The 17722-nt window shown below is 39.4% G+C and overlaps 1 protein-coding gene across 2 annotated transcripts in view; it reads right to left on the reverse strand.

Annotated features, from left to right (window-relative positions):
• EIF2AK3 (eukaryotic translation initiation factor 2 alpha kinase 3) overlaps positions 1-17722 on the reverse strand; it is an 82148-nt gene that overhangs the window by 21681 nt on the left and 42745 nt on the right. The window contains exons 4-12 of one of the 2 annotated variants that reach the window (XM_060413869.1): positions 17303-17380; positions 16528-16661; positions 13947-14181; positions 12777-12939; positions 11673-11813; positions 10702-10824; positions 8532-8749; positions 7729-7841; positions 2592-2714 (exon numbers count right to left, since the gene is read on the reverse strand). In XM_060413869.1, the coding sequence (XP_060269852.1) occupies positions 2592-2714; positions 7729-7841; positions 8532-8749; positions 10702-10824; positions 11673-11813; positions 12777-12939; positions 13947-14181; positions 16528-16661; positions 17303-17380 (1328 nt within the window). The remainder of the gene's footprint in view (positions 1-2591; positions 2715-7728; positions 7842-8531; positions 8750-10701; positions 10825-11672; positions 11814-12776; positions 12940-13946; positions 14182-16527; positions 16662-17302; positions 17381-17722) is intronic. The other variant, XM_004005901.6, reaches the window with a different exon arrangement.

The following is a 17722-nucleotide window of genomic DNA, read 5'->3' on the forward strand; positions in this document are numbered from 1 at the left end:
GAGGATGAAATGGTTGGATGGCATCATTGATTCAATGGACATGAGTTTGAGCAAACTCTGGGAGATACTGAAGGACACGGAAGCCTGTTATGCTGCAGTTTATGGGGTGCCACAGAGTCAGACGCGAGTGAGCGACTGAACAATTCCTTCCTCATCTGTCTCCACTTCTGCTGCACTAATGCTCTGCATCTTAGGACTGACCTTCTTAAAAAAAAAAAAAATCTACTGAACATGCTTACATGCTTGTCTCTTACTACATACCACCTCCACTTTGATCATGTCACTCTTCTGCTTACAGGCACAAAGTTGACTGTCCATGGAGTAAAATCTAAACTCCTCTGCCTGGCATTTCAGGTGCTGGAAGCCACTTTTCCCATCTTTCTTCCATACTCTCCTCCAGTTTTTTTGGCCATGCTGCAAAGCTTACAGGACCTTAGTTCTCTGACCAGGGATCAAACCCATGCCCTGAGCAGTGGAAGCATGGAGTCTTAACCACTGCTTCACCAGGGAAGTCCTACCCCTTCATTTTTACCCTTGCTTCACTCCTGCCAGAATCCTTACTAATCTTTACACTTCTGTGAGTGTTTGCCTAGAGACTACACTCAGCCCATTAACGCATTTGGCTGTCCTTCCCCTACATGTGTGTCCACCAAGGGACAGGCTCCCCTTGAACATGGTGCAGACATCAGCACCATCATAAGGCTTGCTTTCTTTGACTGCTTTTTGGCTACATCTGCGCTTTCTTCATGAGAACCTATTTACTAAGCTAAGCCATGGGTGACAATCTTCCTCGCTTTGCAGTTATTTGAGTACATATACAAGGGCCTCAAATAGTTACAGGGTCTGGAGGGCAGAAGCCTTTCTTAATTTTACATCCTATGCAGAGCCTAATATATAGGAATATTTAAACTCAAAAATTATATACCAAAGAAAAGAAAATTATTATCAAAGCACTCATATTACCAACCAGGGTTCTTGGCTTCCTTAATCAATAAAAATTGATCAGAAGCCAGATAAGAAATTCAGGCAAGGCTTTATGGGGGCCCCTGCTATAACAGGGGCAGCGAGAATAAACAACAGGTTCCCTTGCTCACTCGCTGCCCGAGGAGGAGCAAGTTGGTTCCTTACATGGGGTGAGTGTAGGCATGTGTCCAGGGGTTGCGCCAGTGGGGTGACTTAGGTGGTCTGCCCACCCCTTAGGTGGTGGTGTGTGCAGAGGGTAAGTGCAGTACCCCGCTCTTGCTCCAGGATCTTCAAAAGAGGCAGTTGGGTTTTTTGGTCTCTGTATCTTTTGTCCACAATTCGCCAGAACTGTACATGCATGTGCTTATTTATTAGTCCTATGTATTAATAGTTTCTTTGTATTTTGCTGCTCGAGGAGAAGTGTGTCCAGGTGCAAGCATCGCAGCAAAGGGTCCCAGGTTCCAGCCTGTCTCACTCAGACCGTCTCACTCCTGTGTCTCTATCTGTTGGACAGCACGTTTAACTATTCATTAGAATGATAGTCCAGCAATTAGTGAATGTTTAATCAAGAATCCAGAGGAGAGGATGTCCCTGGCGGTCTAGTGGTTAAGAATCCACCTGCCAACACAGGGGACACAGGTTTGGTCCCTGGTCCAGGAAGATCCCACATGCCCGGTTGGAGCAACTGAGCCTGTGTGCCACAACTATTGAACCCATGTGCCCTAGAGCCCAAGCTCTGCAGTAACAGAAGTCCTCTGCTCGCCACATCTAGAGAAAGCCCTCGTGCAGCAACAAAGACCCAGCACAGCCAAAAATAAATAAATTCATTATTTAAAGAAAAGAAGCCACAGGAGGCTTCAACAATTGATGGCAAGACAGGTATTACTGAAAGCCAATCATTTTAAGTAGCACACGTTCTGAGCCCAAAATTCTATTTTCAGGAATCTATCCTAAGGAAATAGATGTGATCAAAATTTTCTGCAAAGTTATTTTTAATTTCAACAAATTGGAAACTTAAGTATTTAATAACAGCAAACAGTTAAATAAGATATGGCACAAGTATTCATTGGACTATTATCCAGTCATAAAACATCTTCAAAATATTTTAGCATTTCAATAACAAATCCTTAATTGCAAGGAAAATACTGAGCATACAATGAAGAAAGCAATAGATAAACTGCATTATACTGATAACTGTGCTACCAATGAGGTAAATTTATGACCAGTAAAAAAAAATCAAAAGAAAATACCCTAAAATGTTAAAAGTGTTTATTACTGGGTAGAGCAGACATGGATTGGTCTTTATTTTAATACTATTTCTTATTTTCCACAATAAATATAGATTATTTTTCAACGGTGATATGTATTAGAAGTTTGTAGTTTAATTCACTGTGGGAATGCCCTGAGTTGTTAAGAATCAAAAACAGGGCATATTTTTTAAGAGGATACAAAACGGTCAGAATAGATGACATTTTTAAAAGAGCTGATTACCTGGTGGCACTTAGGACATAAGATTCAGAAACTATGTTTTCTATAGTCTCCATGGAGTACAGTAAGAAGGACATACTGCCTATGAGATTAGATAATACAGTTCCAACTCCAAGTTCACTAAAAGTACCATCCATTACCTGTTGGGGAGACGGATTCTCTTGATAGCATAATTGCAGTCATCAACCTTGTTTCTAGCTTCAAAGACAACTCCAAACCCGCCACGGCCCATGCACTGAATTGGTTCAAAGTCTGTTAGATACCTAAAAAAAGAAAAGTAAATTTATAAAAGTTTGTAATGGTTTTAAATTTTGCTTTGTATAAACTAAATCTCCTAGAAATTATCTTAATAGACTGTAAATAAACTCTTATTTAGCTTTCTTTGCTTTCGTATTTGTATAAATGAAGCAAACACATTTTAATTTTTTCCCTGGGAAATTTATAAAAAGTTAAAAAGCTTCTGCTTCATGGGGAATCACTTGTTAATCACTTATTCTTACAGCAATTTTTTTTTCTCAATTTATTTAATTGGAGGCTAATTACTTTAGAATATTTTAGTGGTTTTTGCCATACATTACCATGAATCAGCAATGGGTATACATGTGTTCCCCATCCTGAACCCCCCTCCCACCTTTCTCCCCATCCCATCCCTCAGGGTCATCCCAGTGCACCCACCCTGAGCACCCTGTCTCATGCATCGAACCTGGACTGGCGATCTGTTTCACATATGGTAATATACATGTTTCAATGCTATTCTCTAAAATCATCCCACCCTTGTCTTCTCCCACAGAGTCCAAAAGACAGTTCTGTACATCTGTGTCTCTTTTGTTGTCTCATATATAGGGTCATCGTTACCATCTTTCTAAATTCCATATATACGCATTAGTATACCGTATTGGTGTTTTTCTTTCTGACTTACTTCACTCTGTATAATAGGCTCCACTTTCATCCACCTCATTAGAACTGATTCAAATGCATTCTTTTTAACAGCTGAGTAATATTCCATTGTGTATATGTACCACAGCTTTCTTATCCATTCATCTGCTGATGGACATCTAGGTTGCTTCCATGTCCTGGCTATTGTAAACAGTGCTGCGATGAACATTGGGGTACACGTGTCTCTTTCAATTCTGGTTTTCCTCAGTGTGTATGGAAAGCAGTGGGATTGCTGGGTTGTATGGCAGTTGTATTTCCAGTTTTTTAAGCAATCTCCACACTGTTCTCCACAGTGGCTGTGCTAGTTTGCATTCCCACCAACAGTGTAAGAGGGTTCCCTTTTCTCCACACCCTCTCCAGCATTTATTGTTTGTAGATTTTTTGATAGCAGCCATTCTCACCGGTGTGAGATGGTACCTCATTGTGGTTTTGATTTGCATTTCTCTGATAATGAGTGATGTTGAGCATCTTTTCATGTGTTTGTTAGCCATCTGTATGTCTTCTTTGGATAAATGTCTGTTTAGTTCTTTGGCCCATTTTTTGACTGGGTCGTTTATTTTTCTGGAATTGAGATTCAGGAGCTGCTTGTATATTTTTGAGATTAATTCTTTGTCAGTTGCTTTGTTTGCTATTATTTTCTCCCAGTCTGAAGGCTGTCTTTTCACAGCAATTTAAAAACTCTTCTGTCCTATCCAATACTTTCCATCATCCATCAAAATAGTTAATCCTTAATTCTCTAACCTTTTATCTCCTGGGGCATTCTGTACTCAAGTAGAAAATGTATTTTACTCTTATGTCAGTGCCTGTGTATTTTATGGAAAAGATTTATTCAGTCCTATTATATTTAAATAACTTTTTGTTTTTGGCTGCACCATGCAACATGTGGGATCTTACTTCCAAGACCAGGGATCAAATCCGTGCCCCCTGCAGTAGAAGCATGCAGTCTTAACTATGGACCGCCAAGGAAGTCCCTAAGTACCTTTTTATCCAGAAATTTCTCTAGGAACCAAAGCTATCTGAAATTTGCTGAGATGCCTCAGGAGACAGTGTGCTCATCACCAAAGGTATTTGGACAGAAGCTAACTCACCATCTGGCACTTACAGGCAGACCTCCACTTGGTAGCCTATTTCCCCATTAATGTCTCGCCTTGCTGCTCTGCTCTGTATGTTCCAGTCAGCTTGCACCAGGTCTTCTCAAACTCGAGGGCTTTTGCTTCCACTATTTGCTCCAATGGGAACTTATTTGGACTTAATAAAACTCTATTCTTCATTCATTCTGCTCATCTCACCACCTCTGGAAGGCCTTCCTAGACCCCTATCTTAATGATCTTATAGCACTCTGCACACAGTACATGGAATATTTAAATTAAGTCTTACTATTTTGCAGTTATTTACATGCAGCTTTCTCTCTCCGCTGCCACTGAACTGTAGGGGACTTGACTACCTGGTGGCTCAGACAGTAAAGAAACTGTCTGCAATGCAGGAGACCTAATTTGATCCCTGGGTCAGGAAGACCCCCTGGAGAAGGCAACGGCAACCCATTTCAATATCCTTGCCTGGAGAATCCCATGGACAGAGGAGCCTGGAGGGCTACAGTCCATGGGGTTGCAAACAGTTGGACATGATGAGGGACTAACAGACTTGATGGCAGGTAAGCATTCTTTTTTCTCTTTGTATTTTCATAGTCTGGTTTTACTTGGCAAATAGAAGGTCTAACAAATATCTATCGAATAATGCATGAATCAATCAATAAATGAATGCATGCCTGTGTGCTGTGGAAGATATTCTTCCAGCCACAGAAAGGAGAGTTGAACTAGATTACCTTTGGTGTCCCTTATAAGGCTAAATTTATTACTTTATGACTTGCACACTCATATTAATTTAGCAGTTGGCTCAGCTGGTTAGAGCATGGTGTTAGGAGGAGAGACAATATATCCCAACCCTCCATGGGCCAATTACTGTCCAGAGAATGAAGAGCAATAATCTGTATGCCTAAAAATACCTACTCAAGGTACTTCAGTACAAATCCATCTCCCCAACTGCAAAAGCCCATGAAGTTCACATCCTCCTCCTGGAGGGCCAACTGAATTATCTTCCTACATTAAAGAAAACACTAATGTAAAAATGGATATGTCTTTTGAAAAAAGATATATCCATTATATATAAAATCATATCCTATACATGATTACAGACTCTATAAACCTAAGTATCACCTTGACTCAGGTCCCAACTTAGGACGTAAATTCATGACTAAATCCAGAGTTCATGCTCTTAATGATGCTTAGAACATAGTAGGCACTCAATAAACACCAGGTATTACACAGATCTCCAGTATTTTAAAAACAACAGCATTCTCTTCATATTGAATAAAATGAAAGGAAAATTAAGTCTGATTCAATTTTAGAGTACGTTATTCCAATCCTCTTCAAAACAGCCTTACAAATATATGCTTATTCATCATACTCCACTCACCCTCCATCTTCACCTGTCACTCATGATTTATGGTTTAATTAAAATGTGACCTCATTTATGACACCTCTTGAATCATCATGGTCAGGATTAGTCACTTAGCTCATGGTTTTTTTCTTGTATGTTTATGTTTTATCTAGTATCACCTTCCTCCACAGACTTTAAGCTCCTCCAGGTGATAAGCCCAGTCTGGTTTGTTGCTATTTCCCCCAAAGCCTGAGCTACTGTCCTGTACACAGTTCTTCAGCACCGATGTTGAATGAACAATGAACGGCTTGGGCAGCGAATTGCCCGTGGAGCTGATGGGCCCCTCTCCTCTCCCTCCCTGCCTGCCTGCTGCTGGTGTTGGCCGCTGACATATAAGTCAGCATCTCTATTAGCAAGGATATTAAAGCCTTTACCACTTGCTGGTCACCTAGTACGTTTTGCTAGAACATACTGATTACAGTCAATTCTCAATTTTTGAGAATACAGTATGAATGCAGCTTAGATAAATCAACAGATAATCAAAATAACACACATTTTAGTTGTAATTATCAGTCTTTTCTGTCATAAAGCTGTTGTTATCCTGGATGTTAAGCAATAAGTTTCATACAGAACTTCCCCTTGTCCCCACATTACGGAAGTGCTAGGCACGCTATCAAAACCAAGGGGAAATGTAACAATAATCCATGGAATAAGAAAACCAAACCACAGCATTATTTCTAGTCCCACAAAGCATTAAAATCTGTACACCTGACAGATCTGCTAACAGAGTCTCTACTTATATTTTACTTTCAAATTATCTGAATTGGCTGCTTTTTAAGTAACCAATCTCTTTTTTCTGCTTTTAACAATGATCTATTATATTGGTGTATTTCTCCCATTTTTCTGCTTTTTATTTTAGACAGAATAAGGATGAGATAAATAACTGAGGATTAGTAACACAGGAGATTTACATCATACTCTAATAATATAATAATTATCATTTATATCATATTTTAGTATGTAATAATTATCAATTATTAATGTCAAGCCCAGTACATGGTAAACCCTCAATAACTAAGTTATCTGAATTAACAGCTCAATTTAGTGGCCATAATTCTCTTTTAAATTTCAGTTTTACTGAGATGTAATTGACATACATGGTGGCTGTGATTCTAAAGTTTTGTAACACTATACTTCTATCCATCTTATATGCCACTTTGAATGAGTTTAAGTAACTTGAAGGGTAAGTCTGTTTCAGGGCTTCCCAGGTGGCGCTAGTGGTAAAGAACTCGCCTGCCAATGAAGGAGATAATGAGAATAGGGTTTGATCCCTGGGTCTGGAAAATCCCCCGAAGGAGGGCATGGCAACCCACTCCAGTATTCTTGCCTGGAGAATCCCATGGACAGAGGAGCCTGATGGGCCACAGTCCACAGGGTCAAAAAGAGTTGGACATGACTGAAGCGACTTAGTACACATACATTAAAGAGAAAAAAGTTAAACAAGATCTTAGTTTAGAGGTTGTTTCTTCTTTTTTAATTGAAACATAGTTGGCATATAATATGTAAGTTTCAGGTGCCACTATATAACGATTTGACATTTGTATACAATATAAAATGATCACACGGTAAGTCTAGTAACCATCTGTTTCCATAGACAGTTACTGCAGTTATCACTGACCATATTCCTTACACTGTCTATTATATCCCTGTGACTTACCATATAACTGGAGGTTTAGAGCACATGTCAAACGAACTACTACTCTGGTCTTCAGCTATTTCACCCACCAGTCCCACTCCTCTCCGTTCTGGCAATCCATTTGTTCTCTAAGGCTATTCCTTTCTGGATTTGAACAGTTACCACCGGAAGCTACAACACACACATACACTCTAGCATAAGACTCTTACCGTGACACGTATCCAGAATTTTTTATGTCATTCCAGCTACTGTCATTAGCTTCTCCACTGACAGCATCATATTTATTTTCAGTTTGACACTGAGTTTCAGATTCCTTCCTTTGCTGAAGAGGTGGGGGAAAAAAATCACTCTCAGTACAAAAGCTGAATTGAAGTTAGCTAACAATATTAGGCTGTAAAATAACATGGAAGAACAAACAATACTGAGAAAACGTATTAGAAGAGCACAAAACAACAGCATTTTCTTTGTCAAAGGGAAGGGAAATGATCAGGGTGGAGCCAGGGCTGAAGAGTGAACGAAGGGTGACAAGCACGTGGAAACAGAAGTATAGGCAACAGTGATTCTAGGGTGAAATTTAAGGAAATGTACCCCTGGCCGCGCGCACGCACACACACAGACACAGACACAGACACACACACACACACACATCACGTGGAAACAGAAGTATAGGCAACAGTGATTCTAGGGTGAAATTTAAGGAAATGTACCCCTGGCCCAGCACATGGGCGCATGCGCGCGCGCGCACACACACACACACACACACACACACACACACACACACACACACACACACACACACACACACACACACACACACACACACCACGTGGAAACAGAAGTATAGGCAACAGTGATTCTAGGGTGAAATTTAAGGAAATGTATCCCTGGCCCAGCACATGGGCGCATGCGCGCGCGCGCGCACACACACACACACACACACACACACACACACACACAAGTTATCTATAGTCCCAACACTTTGAAATAAATGAGATTCTAAAAAATGTCTTACTCTGTGAGGATGAGGATGGAAGAGTCTGCGTACAATGAAAGTTGTTGCTACAATACAAAACACGATGGTTCCAACTATTTCTTTCCACCAGTGTAGGAGAAGAACAGGGTCCTTTTTGCGGATGTTCTTGTAATTTGGGTTGTCAAGAAATCTGACCGTGATCTGCGTGCTCCGTTTGTTTCTTTCCCTCTTATAGTATGGCAGATAATAACCATTATCTTCAAAAAAATAAACATTAGAAGTGGGCTTTTTAAAAAAGATAAACCAATATAGTTCCACCATTAATTGCTAATAATTATCTCATTCCCTGTGACTTATAACACTTTCAATTCCTTTTTCTAAAGTTTCATCTCTTCTTTTGCACATTTCCACAGCCTCATTTACTGTGCTTTTTCTTCCTACAGATATATTTTTCTTTATTCCATAACATCATACACTTTCTTTCTATTGAATAATAATATGACTTAAAAAAACTCTTATTCATTATCTCATTAATAATGCAATCCTTTAAGTGGAAAATAAAATTAGTATTCAAACTTCCTTCAAGGATTTTAAACTTTCCTTTCATTTAGCCACAACAAAATACCAAATTTTAGCATGACTCATTCTTCACAAGGAAAGGAAAACATTTCCACTGTGCTCTCTGGTTCATTTCAGGCTATCAAAATGAGTCTGTCCTAGAAAGCAACTTTTCTTTTTAACTTCTGTTTTACACCGTGTGGGCAGATTACACAGTTTTCTTTTACCTTCTATGTTGATCAACAACAGACTTTAGTACCTTGTTTTTCTTAACTAAATCAATTTAAATTCTACAATAACTTCCCAGTTCTACCATCTAGGGTAACTAACTGATGAGGAACCTACGTTTTTGCCTAATGCAGATTAAAGGATATTTTTTTTTTTATGTTCAACTGTTCAAAAGATGTTCAACTTTCATATCTGAATATACCCAGCTTTCCAGGTGGCTCAGATGGTAAAGCATCTGCCTACAATGCAGGAGACCTGGGTTTAGTCCCTGGGTAGGGAAGATATCCTGGAAATGGCAACCCACTCCAGAATTCTTGCCTGAAAAATCCCATGGACAGAGGAACCTGGTAGGCTATAGTCCATGGGGTCGCAAAGAGTCGAACACGACTGAGCGACTTTACTTTCACTTTCCTAAATAAATAGGAACGTGCTGCATGCCAAATTTCACCTATTTTTGACTTCCATGCTAATTTTCCTTGTCTTAAAACAAAATTAAAATAATCCCATTGTATAGCATTTTCACATAGCTCTTATGGGAAACATCTATTTTCACTATACAGACGGATATTACATAGACTAAATTATATAAGCTGATCATTAAATAAGAGCTAATAACAAAAACTAATGCTTACTGAACATTTACTGTTTCCAGACTTGGTGCCAATTAAGACTAAGCATTACTGGATTTCCCTGGTGGCGCAGTGGATAAGAATCCACCTGCCAGTGCAGGGGACATAGGCTCAATCCCTGGTCTGGGAAGATCGCACATGCTGAGGGGTATCTAAGTCCATGTGCCATAGCTGTGTTCCAGAGCCTGTTGAGTCACAAGCACTGAGCCACAGTTACTGAAGCCTGTATGCTTTAGGCCCCACAAGCCACAAGCAATGAGCCCGTACACCAGAACCGTTGAAGCCCTCGCTCATTAGAGCCTGGGCCCTGCAACAAGAGAAGCCAACACAATGAGACGGCCTTGCGCACTCACGGTGGATAGCCCCTGCTCTGCACAACTAGAGAAAGCCCACACGCAGCAACGAAGACCCAGTGCAGCCAAAAATAAATAAAATGTTTAAAATAAATAAATATAGCAGTGTGTACACGTCAAAACAAAAAAAGACTGCACTATCTCATTTAGACCTTAGAACAATTCGATAAATAGATATACAGGATTATTACCTCTTTGTTTCACAGATGAAGGAATAGAGACAGAGGTAAGTTAGGTGTGTCTAATCTAGCACGTGAAAAAACCCCTGCAAGTCTTTGGAACCTTGGCCACCATATACAACATTCGCTTCCCAAGATATTTTATTTTTTACCCTCCAATTGATTACCCTGCATTTGAATTCTATTAATTAATTTCAAATTAATAAACTAAATAAATAGAAAAATCAGACACCATTTTCAGTTCAAATGTAATCACACTTACCATAAGGATACTGCAAGATTGAAAGTGCACCGTTACTGTACTCTTCGTGAGAAAACTTATCATTACTGAGACATTTGTCAAATTCGTCAGACCCCACCAAGACAGGAGTTCTAGAAGGAGAATCTAAAAGAAAACGGTGAAATCTTAACTGTTGCGATTTTAATGAAAATGGTATGCCTCATTCATTCAAAACAGAGATATTCAACCACAGTTGAGTTTAAATATGTTAGTCAAACAATGGCCCAAGGTTTTTTCCCTTGAAAAGCAGTCTTGTAGAGAAGATGAATCATTTATACAAGTCATTAAGATATGATGTGGTATATGTGATAAAAAAAATATATACAAGGCACAGAAAGACAGCTGAAGAAAATAGATGGCTTAATATTTGAATTCAATTCATTTGAGTGTCTCAAAGAATATGATGTGATCGCCAGACAATGTTTCACAAATATTCTTAATATAAATATAAACTAAATGATACCAAGGCATGGTCAGAGAATGGTTTAAAGTTTTTCTAACCTGTCTAGAGAAACATTTTATTAACACTGATTTCTACAGAAGCAGCTGTTTCTTTGATGAAATCATGTTGTAAATGATAATCAAAATTCATTAACTTCTGAAATACCTTCCCCATTTATTAGAAAGTATGAGCATGCGTGCTCAGTCGTGGCCTACTCTTTGCGATTCCATGGACGGTAGCCCACCAGGCTCCTCTATCCATGGGGTTCTCCAGGCAAGAATACTGGAGTGAGTAGCCATTTCCTCCTCCAGGGGACTTTCCTGACTCAGGGAGTGAACCTGTGCCTGCATTGGCAGGCGGGTTCTTTACCTGCTGAGCCATTAGGAGGCCATTAGAAAGTAGACTATATAATAGTTGTGATCCTTGTGATACTCAAAACTAGGGCAAAGACAGTCATGATCAGGCCTCTGAACATCTTAATAACATTTATAAAAGTTCACAGTTCACTTACGGATTAGAGGTTTCCATTTGATGGTTGGCAAAGGAATGATAGCATTTTCACTATTGACAGATTCCAAGGCCTTGGGACTCGTAGGAAACTTTTCTGAAATTCTGACTGATGACTGCAGATACAGTTGGCCTCTGTACATTCCTAAATCAACCAGAACCCTGTCAATTACATTTAGAATCAAGTGCCAATGATTTTTTTTTTCAAAAAGGTTCATTTTGATTTAATAAAATTAGACAAATTTCAGTTATTGATTCATGTGCTACACAGCTCTTTTCAAAGACTCATGCATGAAGCACTCAAATTTGACCCAAAGGTTATTCAACAAAAACAGGGCAGGAAAGTTATGTACAAGTTACAATGTTTCTCACTGAATAATCTTTGGTAAAAACTGGAAAACCCCTCTGGCAGGAAAATTGAAAGAAATAATTGTACTCTTAGGAAACTAATAGCTTAGATGAAGTAACCTTTTCTTTAAGAAAACCTAAACACTATCATTCACAAGATACTAACAATTCAATTAAATACTATCATATCATGTGTGTGACATGTTACTTTTTCAAATTCTTGCATTTCACTGAGATTGAGGGGTGGGTAGCACACTGATAGCACTAAAAGAATTTTATGAGTATTTGGCCACAAAATTAGTTCAAATAATTAGATTTTAGGGTTTTCAAAATATATTATATTAAAGGCTTTCAATTGCCCAGTAGCACACATGAATTTTGTTTTAATTTTTCAGATAAGCTGTATAGAAAAAACTAAACATAATCTTTAAGAAGGAGCAAGTTGATAGAGGTACAAATACAAATGTAAAAAGTTTTAGACTTTGAGGATACATCATGAAACCATGCTACATAATGGCAACATTTTTAAGCATTTTAATAAAGGTCTCCAAGAAAAAAAAATAGTATGGTAATTAGAAGTTTCAGAACTGAAAGAATGAGAAAGCACTGCAGAACAGAAATCAAAGTATAAATCTTAAGGCCAGAGAATGTACTAAAGGAATTAAAACTACTATACGCACAGCTGGAGCAGGGAGCGACCATGTAGAAATAAAACCTGGACTCAACATGTACTATCTCGAGATAAGAGACATCCACTCACCCAAGTAAACACTGTTTTCTGTGGCTCCCCGGGCAGCTTCTACAATATCTTCTTCATCTTCTAAAACTCCATCACTGGGGGTGTAACTTGTATCATCAAAAAGACTGATGGGAATGACTTTGCCATCCTTAACCAACCAGGCAGATGCAATGGGAGTACAAAACTAAACAAACAAGCAAAAAATGGAAAAGAAAATTTAAATATCTTCACGCAGTATTTATACATATCCTGACTCCTGAAATACCATTTAAAACCACAGGTTTACTTAAACATTTTTTCACTTTTCCAGCTTTTTTGTTGTTGTTCAGCTTTACTGAGGTATAATTGACAAATAAAAATGTATGTACTTATGATGTGGTTTAGTTGCTAAGTCGTGTCCAACTCTCTTGTGACTCCATGGAGTATAGCCTGCCAGGATTCTTTCTCCACGGAATTTCCCAGGCCAGAATACTGGTGGGGGGTGCCATCTCCTTCTCCAGGAGATCTTCCCGAACCAGGGACTGAATGCATGTCTTCTGCATGGCAAGCGGGTCTGCACCACTGAGCTACCTGAGAAGCCACTTATGGTATACAGCGTGACATTTTGGTACATGTGCACACTGTGACATAATTAGCACAATCAAGCTGATACAGCCATCATTTCATAGCTACTTTGTATGTGTGTTTTAAGAACATTTAGGATCAACTCTCTTCACTTCTGTTTAACATTATAAGGATCCTCCGTGCTGTTTCCCATAACATCTAGGTCAAAGAAACGCTGCTGTGAGCTGTTCACCTCACCCACACTTGCTACCTTCTGTCTTTTTCATAATAGCCGCATTCTAACAGAGGGCCTCCCTTGTGGCTCAGCTGGTAAAGAGTCCACCTGCAATGCAGCAGACCTGGATTCGATCCCTGGGTTGGGAAGATCCCCTGGAGAAGGGAAAGGCTACCCACTCCAGTATTTTGGCCTGGAGAATTCCAAGGACTGTATAGTCCACGGGATCACAAAGAGTCAAACACAACTGAGCAACTTTCACATTTGAACCGATGTAAAATCACAAATTTCTTAAGAGCACACAGAACAAGTTGAAAAATTGCAAAATGGCAGTCACCTCCCCTTGCCCAACATGTCTGGTCAGACTGAGAAGGCAAGAAACACATTCATAAATTCTCAGTGGTTCTAGGTACCTGGTATTCCCACTCCAGGTGTCCTCCCTTCTTATTAAACGCCACAACTTTCCAATCTGCAACGGAGACCTTTATCACTGTATCCATCATGACAGCTTCCTGCTCTTCCACGTCTGAAATAATTTTAGACTGTTCTTTGTTTCCACTGGGCTTTAAGGTGCTTTCAATAAATCCGGCTCTAGTTTCCATGTCTGGAATATACCGAAGTTCAAAGTGGCCAACACTGAAATTCCACCTTAAATTTACAAAGGCATGTTTTAGAAATTTACATTTTAAAAAAGGGACCAAATAATAAAGAACTCTTGTAGAGTGAAGAAACAAACACTAAAATTTGGGTCATGAGAAAAGGAACAATTAAACACAAATCTTCTGGAAAAGAGCACACTATTGATTTCAGCCACAAGAGGGCGCAACTTGGATCATGACCCTTCAGAAACTGGTTCTGAGAGCTGTGATCTGACGACAGCTATGGGATAGATTTTTCTCTCAAAAATTAACAAGCGTTCACACTTCTAAATCAAGGCAATTTTCTCAAAACACATCAAAGTCACATCAAAATGCCGCCGCTTGCAGTCGGTCCTACTTCTTAATTAAAGTGTGGAAACATTTCACTCAAGTGTAGAGAAATTAACCTTTATTAGGATATCCCGATCAGCCAATGTAAAAGGCAAGATGAATACATCAAGTTTAGATTTTTATGAAAATAGAGCCTTGAAAGGCAATGTGACCCAGTATACCAAGTCTGAAGGTCATAACACCTCAGCTCCAATCTTCGTTCTCTACTGACAGATCTGGTTAGCCTTAATCTTGTCTGAGTTTTAGTGTCCTTATCTGTAAAGTGGTAGCAGTAATGTTTCCTCTATAACTAACATATAGAAAAATCACATATCTATTGACACTATAATGGTCTTAACACAGATATAAGATGGCCCTAGAATTCTGACATCTCTTAAAAAGTAGATACTCAAGGAATATGGATCTCAGACGTCAGACTCTTCCCATTCTGATAACTCAAACTCTGTTAAGTTGCACATCTGCTCCTATGGCGGCTGAACATCCAACAAGCACTCAACATTTAGGGAAACAAAATCTCATCAGGATGAAGGAGCTCGGGCTGCCAGCAAAGCCCTCGACTTACAGTCCAGGGAATGAAGAGAGAATACGTTCTTCACTGAACTTGAGAAAAGTTTTCAGGAAACAATTATTGTGCATCAAATTAGACAAAATCTCAAAGTCTGGTTCACTTTCGAAAAGATAAAGATGGGCTCTCAAATTCTTTTTACTGCACAGCAATTTAGAATTTAAATATCAGGTTTAAAAAAAGTCAAGCATGTAATTTGTGACCACTAGCATATCTAATCCAATCATGTAATTTTATCTTAGTTTTTATTTATTTGGCTGCATTGGGTCTTACTTGCAGCAAGCAGGACCCTGTGCTGTGGTGTGTGGGCTTCTCTCTGGTTGTGGCTTGTGGGCTCAACAGTTGTGGCACATGGGCTTATTTGCCCTGTAGCGTGTGGGATCTTAATTCCCTGATGAGGGATTGATCCCAGATCCCCCTGCATTGGAAGGCAGATTCTCAACCACTGGACCACAAGGGAAGTCCCTAATCAGATTATTTTAAATGTAAAAATTTATATTATTTGAAAAAGGAAACAAAAAAAGTATTTGACCAAATAAATTATGCTTTAACACTTTAAGAAAATAGATTAAAATATTAATTTAAAATTGAAGTGGTAGTCAGACAAACCACAAAACTATCTACCAGAGAGAACTTCAGAGTCCAACAGGCCCAAGTGAAACAAAGCACATCAGCTTTGTCTGTCTGTATTCAAAGAACTTTGACCAGTGAGGTTGCTGTCTAAAGTATCATTAACCTAAAACTAAGCTAATATATGGGCTTCCCTGGTGACTCTGGTAAAGAATCTTCCTGCAATGCAGGAGACGCAGAGATTTGGCTTCAATCCCTGAGCGGGGAAGATCCCCTGGAGGAAATGGCAACTCACTCTAGTACTCTTGCCTAGGAAACCCCATGGAAAGACACCTGGGGGGCTATAATCCATGGGGTTGCCAAGAGTCAAACACAACTGAGCGACTAAGCAATAACAACAAAGCTAATATACAGTCATTGTACGGGACTTCTCCTGGTTACCATATCCGAAAGCACATGGTGAGAAGTTCAGCTCAAGATTTGTTAATATTAATAGTCATGAAGCCATTTTAAATTTAGCGGCTACAGGGACTTCCCTGATGGTCCAATGGTAAAGAATCTGCCTTCCGATGCAGGGGACGTGGGTTCAACCCTTGGTGGGGGAACTAAGATCATGCATCACACATGCATGCATCACACGCCATCACACATCACACACCATGCATCACAACTGGAGAAGCCTGCATGCTGCAACCAAGACCCAGCACAGCCTAAATAAACAGATAAATTGAGGGGCTATGTTTCTCTTTTAAAAGTAGTATGCTTTTGGGGAAACAAAACAGTTCAGAAAATCTCAACAAAGAAAAAGCCGATGAACTCTGGTCTTACTGTACTTCTAAACATCAATGGCAACACCATCTCAATACACACTTCTCATTGCCACTGCGAGGTCCAACGGCTCTCACGGTTTTCTGGGTGCGCTGCAGAAGCAAGATGTCTTCTTCTTGTTCCATTTCATCATTATCCCACTGGCGACAACTCAGAGCCGAACAGATGTACCTCACCTGAAAAGACAGGTGTAAAATTAGTAAAGAGAACACGTTCCAGGAGATCAGAGACAGTAAAAGACTCTCAATAATTTATAAAAAGTAAAAGGAAGTTGAGAAAAAGAGTAAAAAGCACCCAGGGATTAAGAAGCAACAGCTATACTGTTTAGCACAGGGACCTCTACTCGATACTCCATGATGGCCTTCCCTGGTGGCTCAGCAGTAAAGAATCCGCCTGCCAAAGCAGGAGACATGGGTTCATTGGAGAAGGAAATGGCAACCCACTCTAGCATTCTTGCCTGGAAAATCCCATGAACAGAGGTGCCTGGAAAGCTACAGTCCAAGGGGTGGCAAAGAGCTGGACACCACTTAGTGGCTGAACAATGATGACAGCGGCCTATATGGAAAAGAATCTTAAAAAGAGTGGATGTATGTATAACTGATTCACCTTGCTGTATACCTGAAACTAACATAACACTGTAAATCAACTATACTCCAATAAAATTTTTTAAAATAAATTTTAAAAAACTGGAAGAAAAAAAAGCAGTAATAACTAGATTACCACCAGTTCCTAAAATGAAACATTCAGAACCATAGAAGTGTCAGTGAATATTCACTTCAGGGAACGAGTTTCAGGATTTAGACAACTTCAGTCTTACTGTGAGCATTTCCATGAAGAAATGGAGAGCTAGTTGTGATCTCTTAGTAATAATATCATGAATAAAATCCAAGGTGAGCTAAAGGGAAAAAAAAAGAAAAACCACCTTGGAGTTTCCATACAACAGAAGCATTTAGCTCTAAAAAATTAAAACCTTCTCTAACAGTTGTTAGCATTTTCAAGTACCTCCCTTCAAATCCTCATTCAAAGGAAAGGGGAAATTCTTTGGATGGTGTGACCAAAATCCTCACAGAAAGAAGCATACCTGCTAGGATACCAGAATTTTGGAGCAGCACATCAAATCACAAAACTAGCTGCCCAGGTTCAGTCCCACTGTTTTACAGATGAGAGCACTGAAGGAGAGAGAGGACCGTAAGGCCTCCTCAGTACAATACAGAGGCAGGGGGCTGGAGAAGGCAAA

This window comes from Ovis aries, chromosome 3 (genome assembly GCF_016772045.2).
Source record: "Ovis aries strain OAR_USU_Benz2616 breed Rambouillet chromosome 3, ARS-UI_Ramb_v3.0, whole genome shotgun sequence".
In the NCBI taxonomy this organism is placed as follows: Eukaryota; Metazoa; Chordata; class Mammalia; order Artiodactyla; family Bovidae; genus Ovis; species Ovis aries.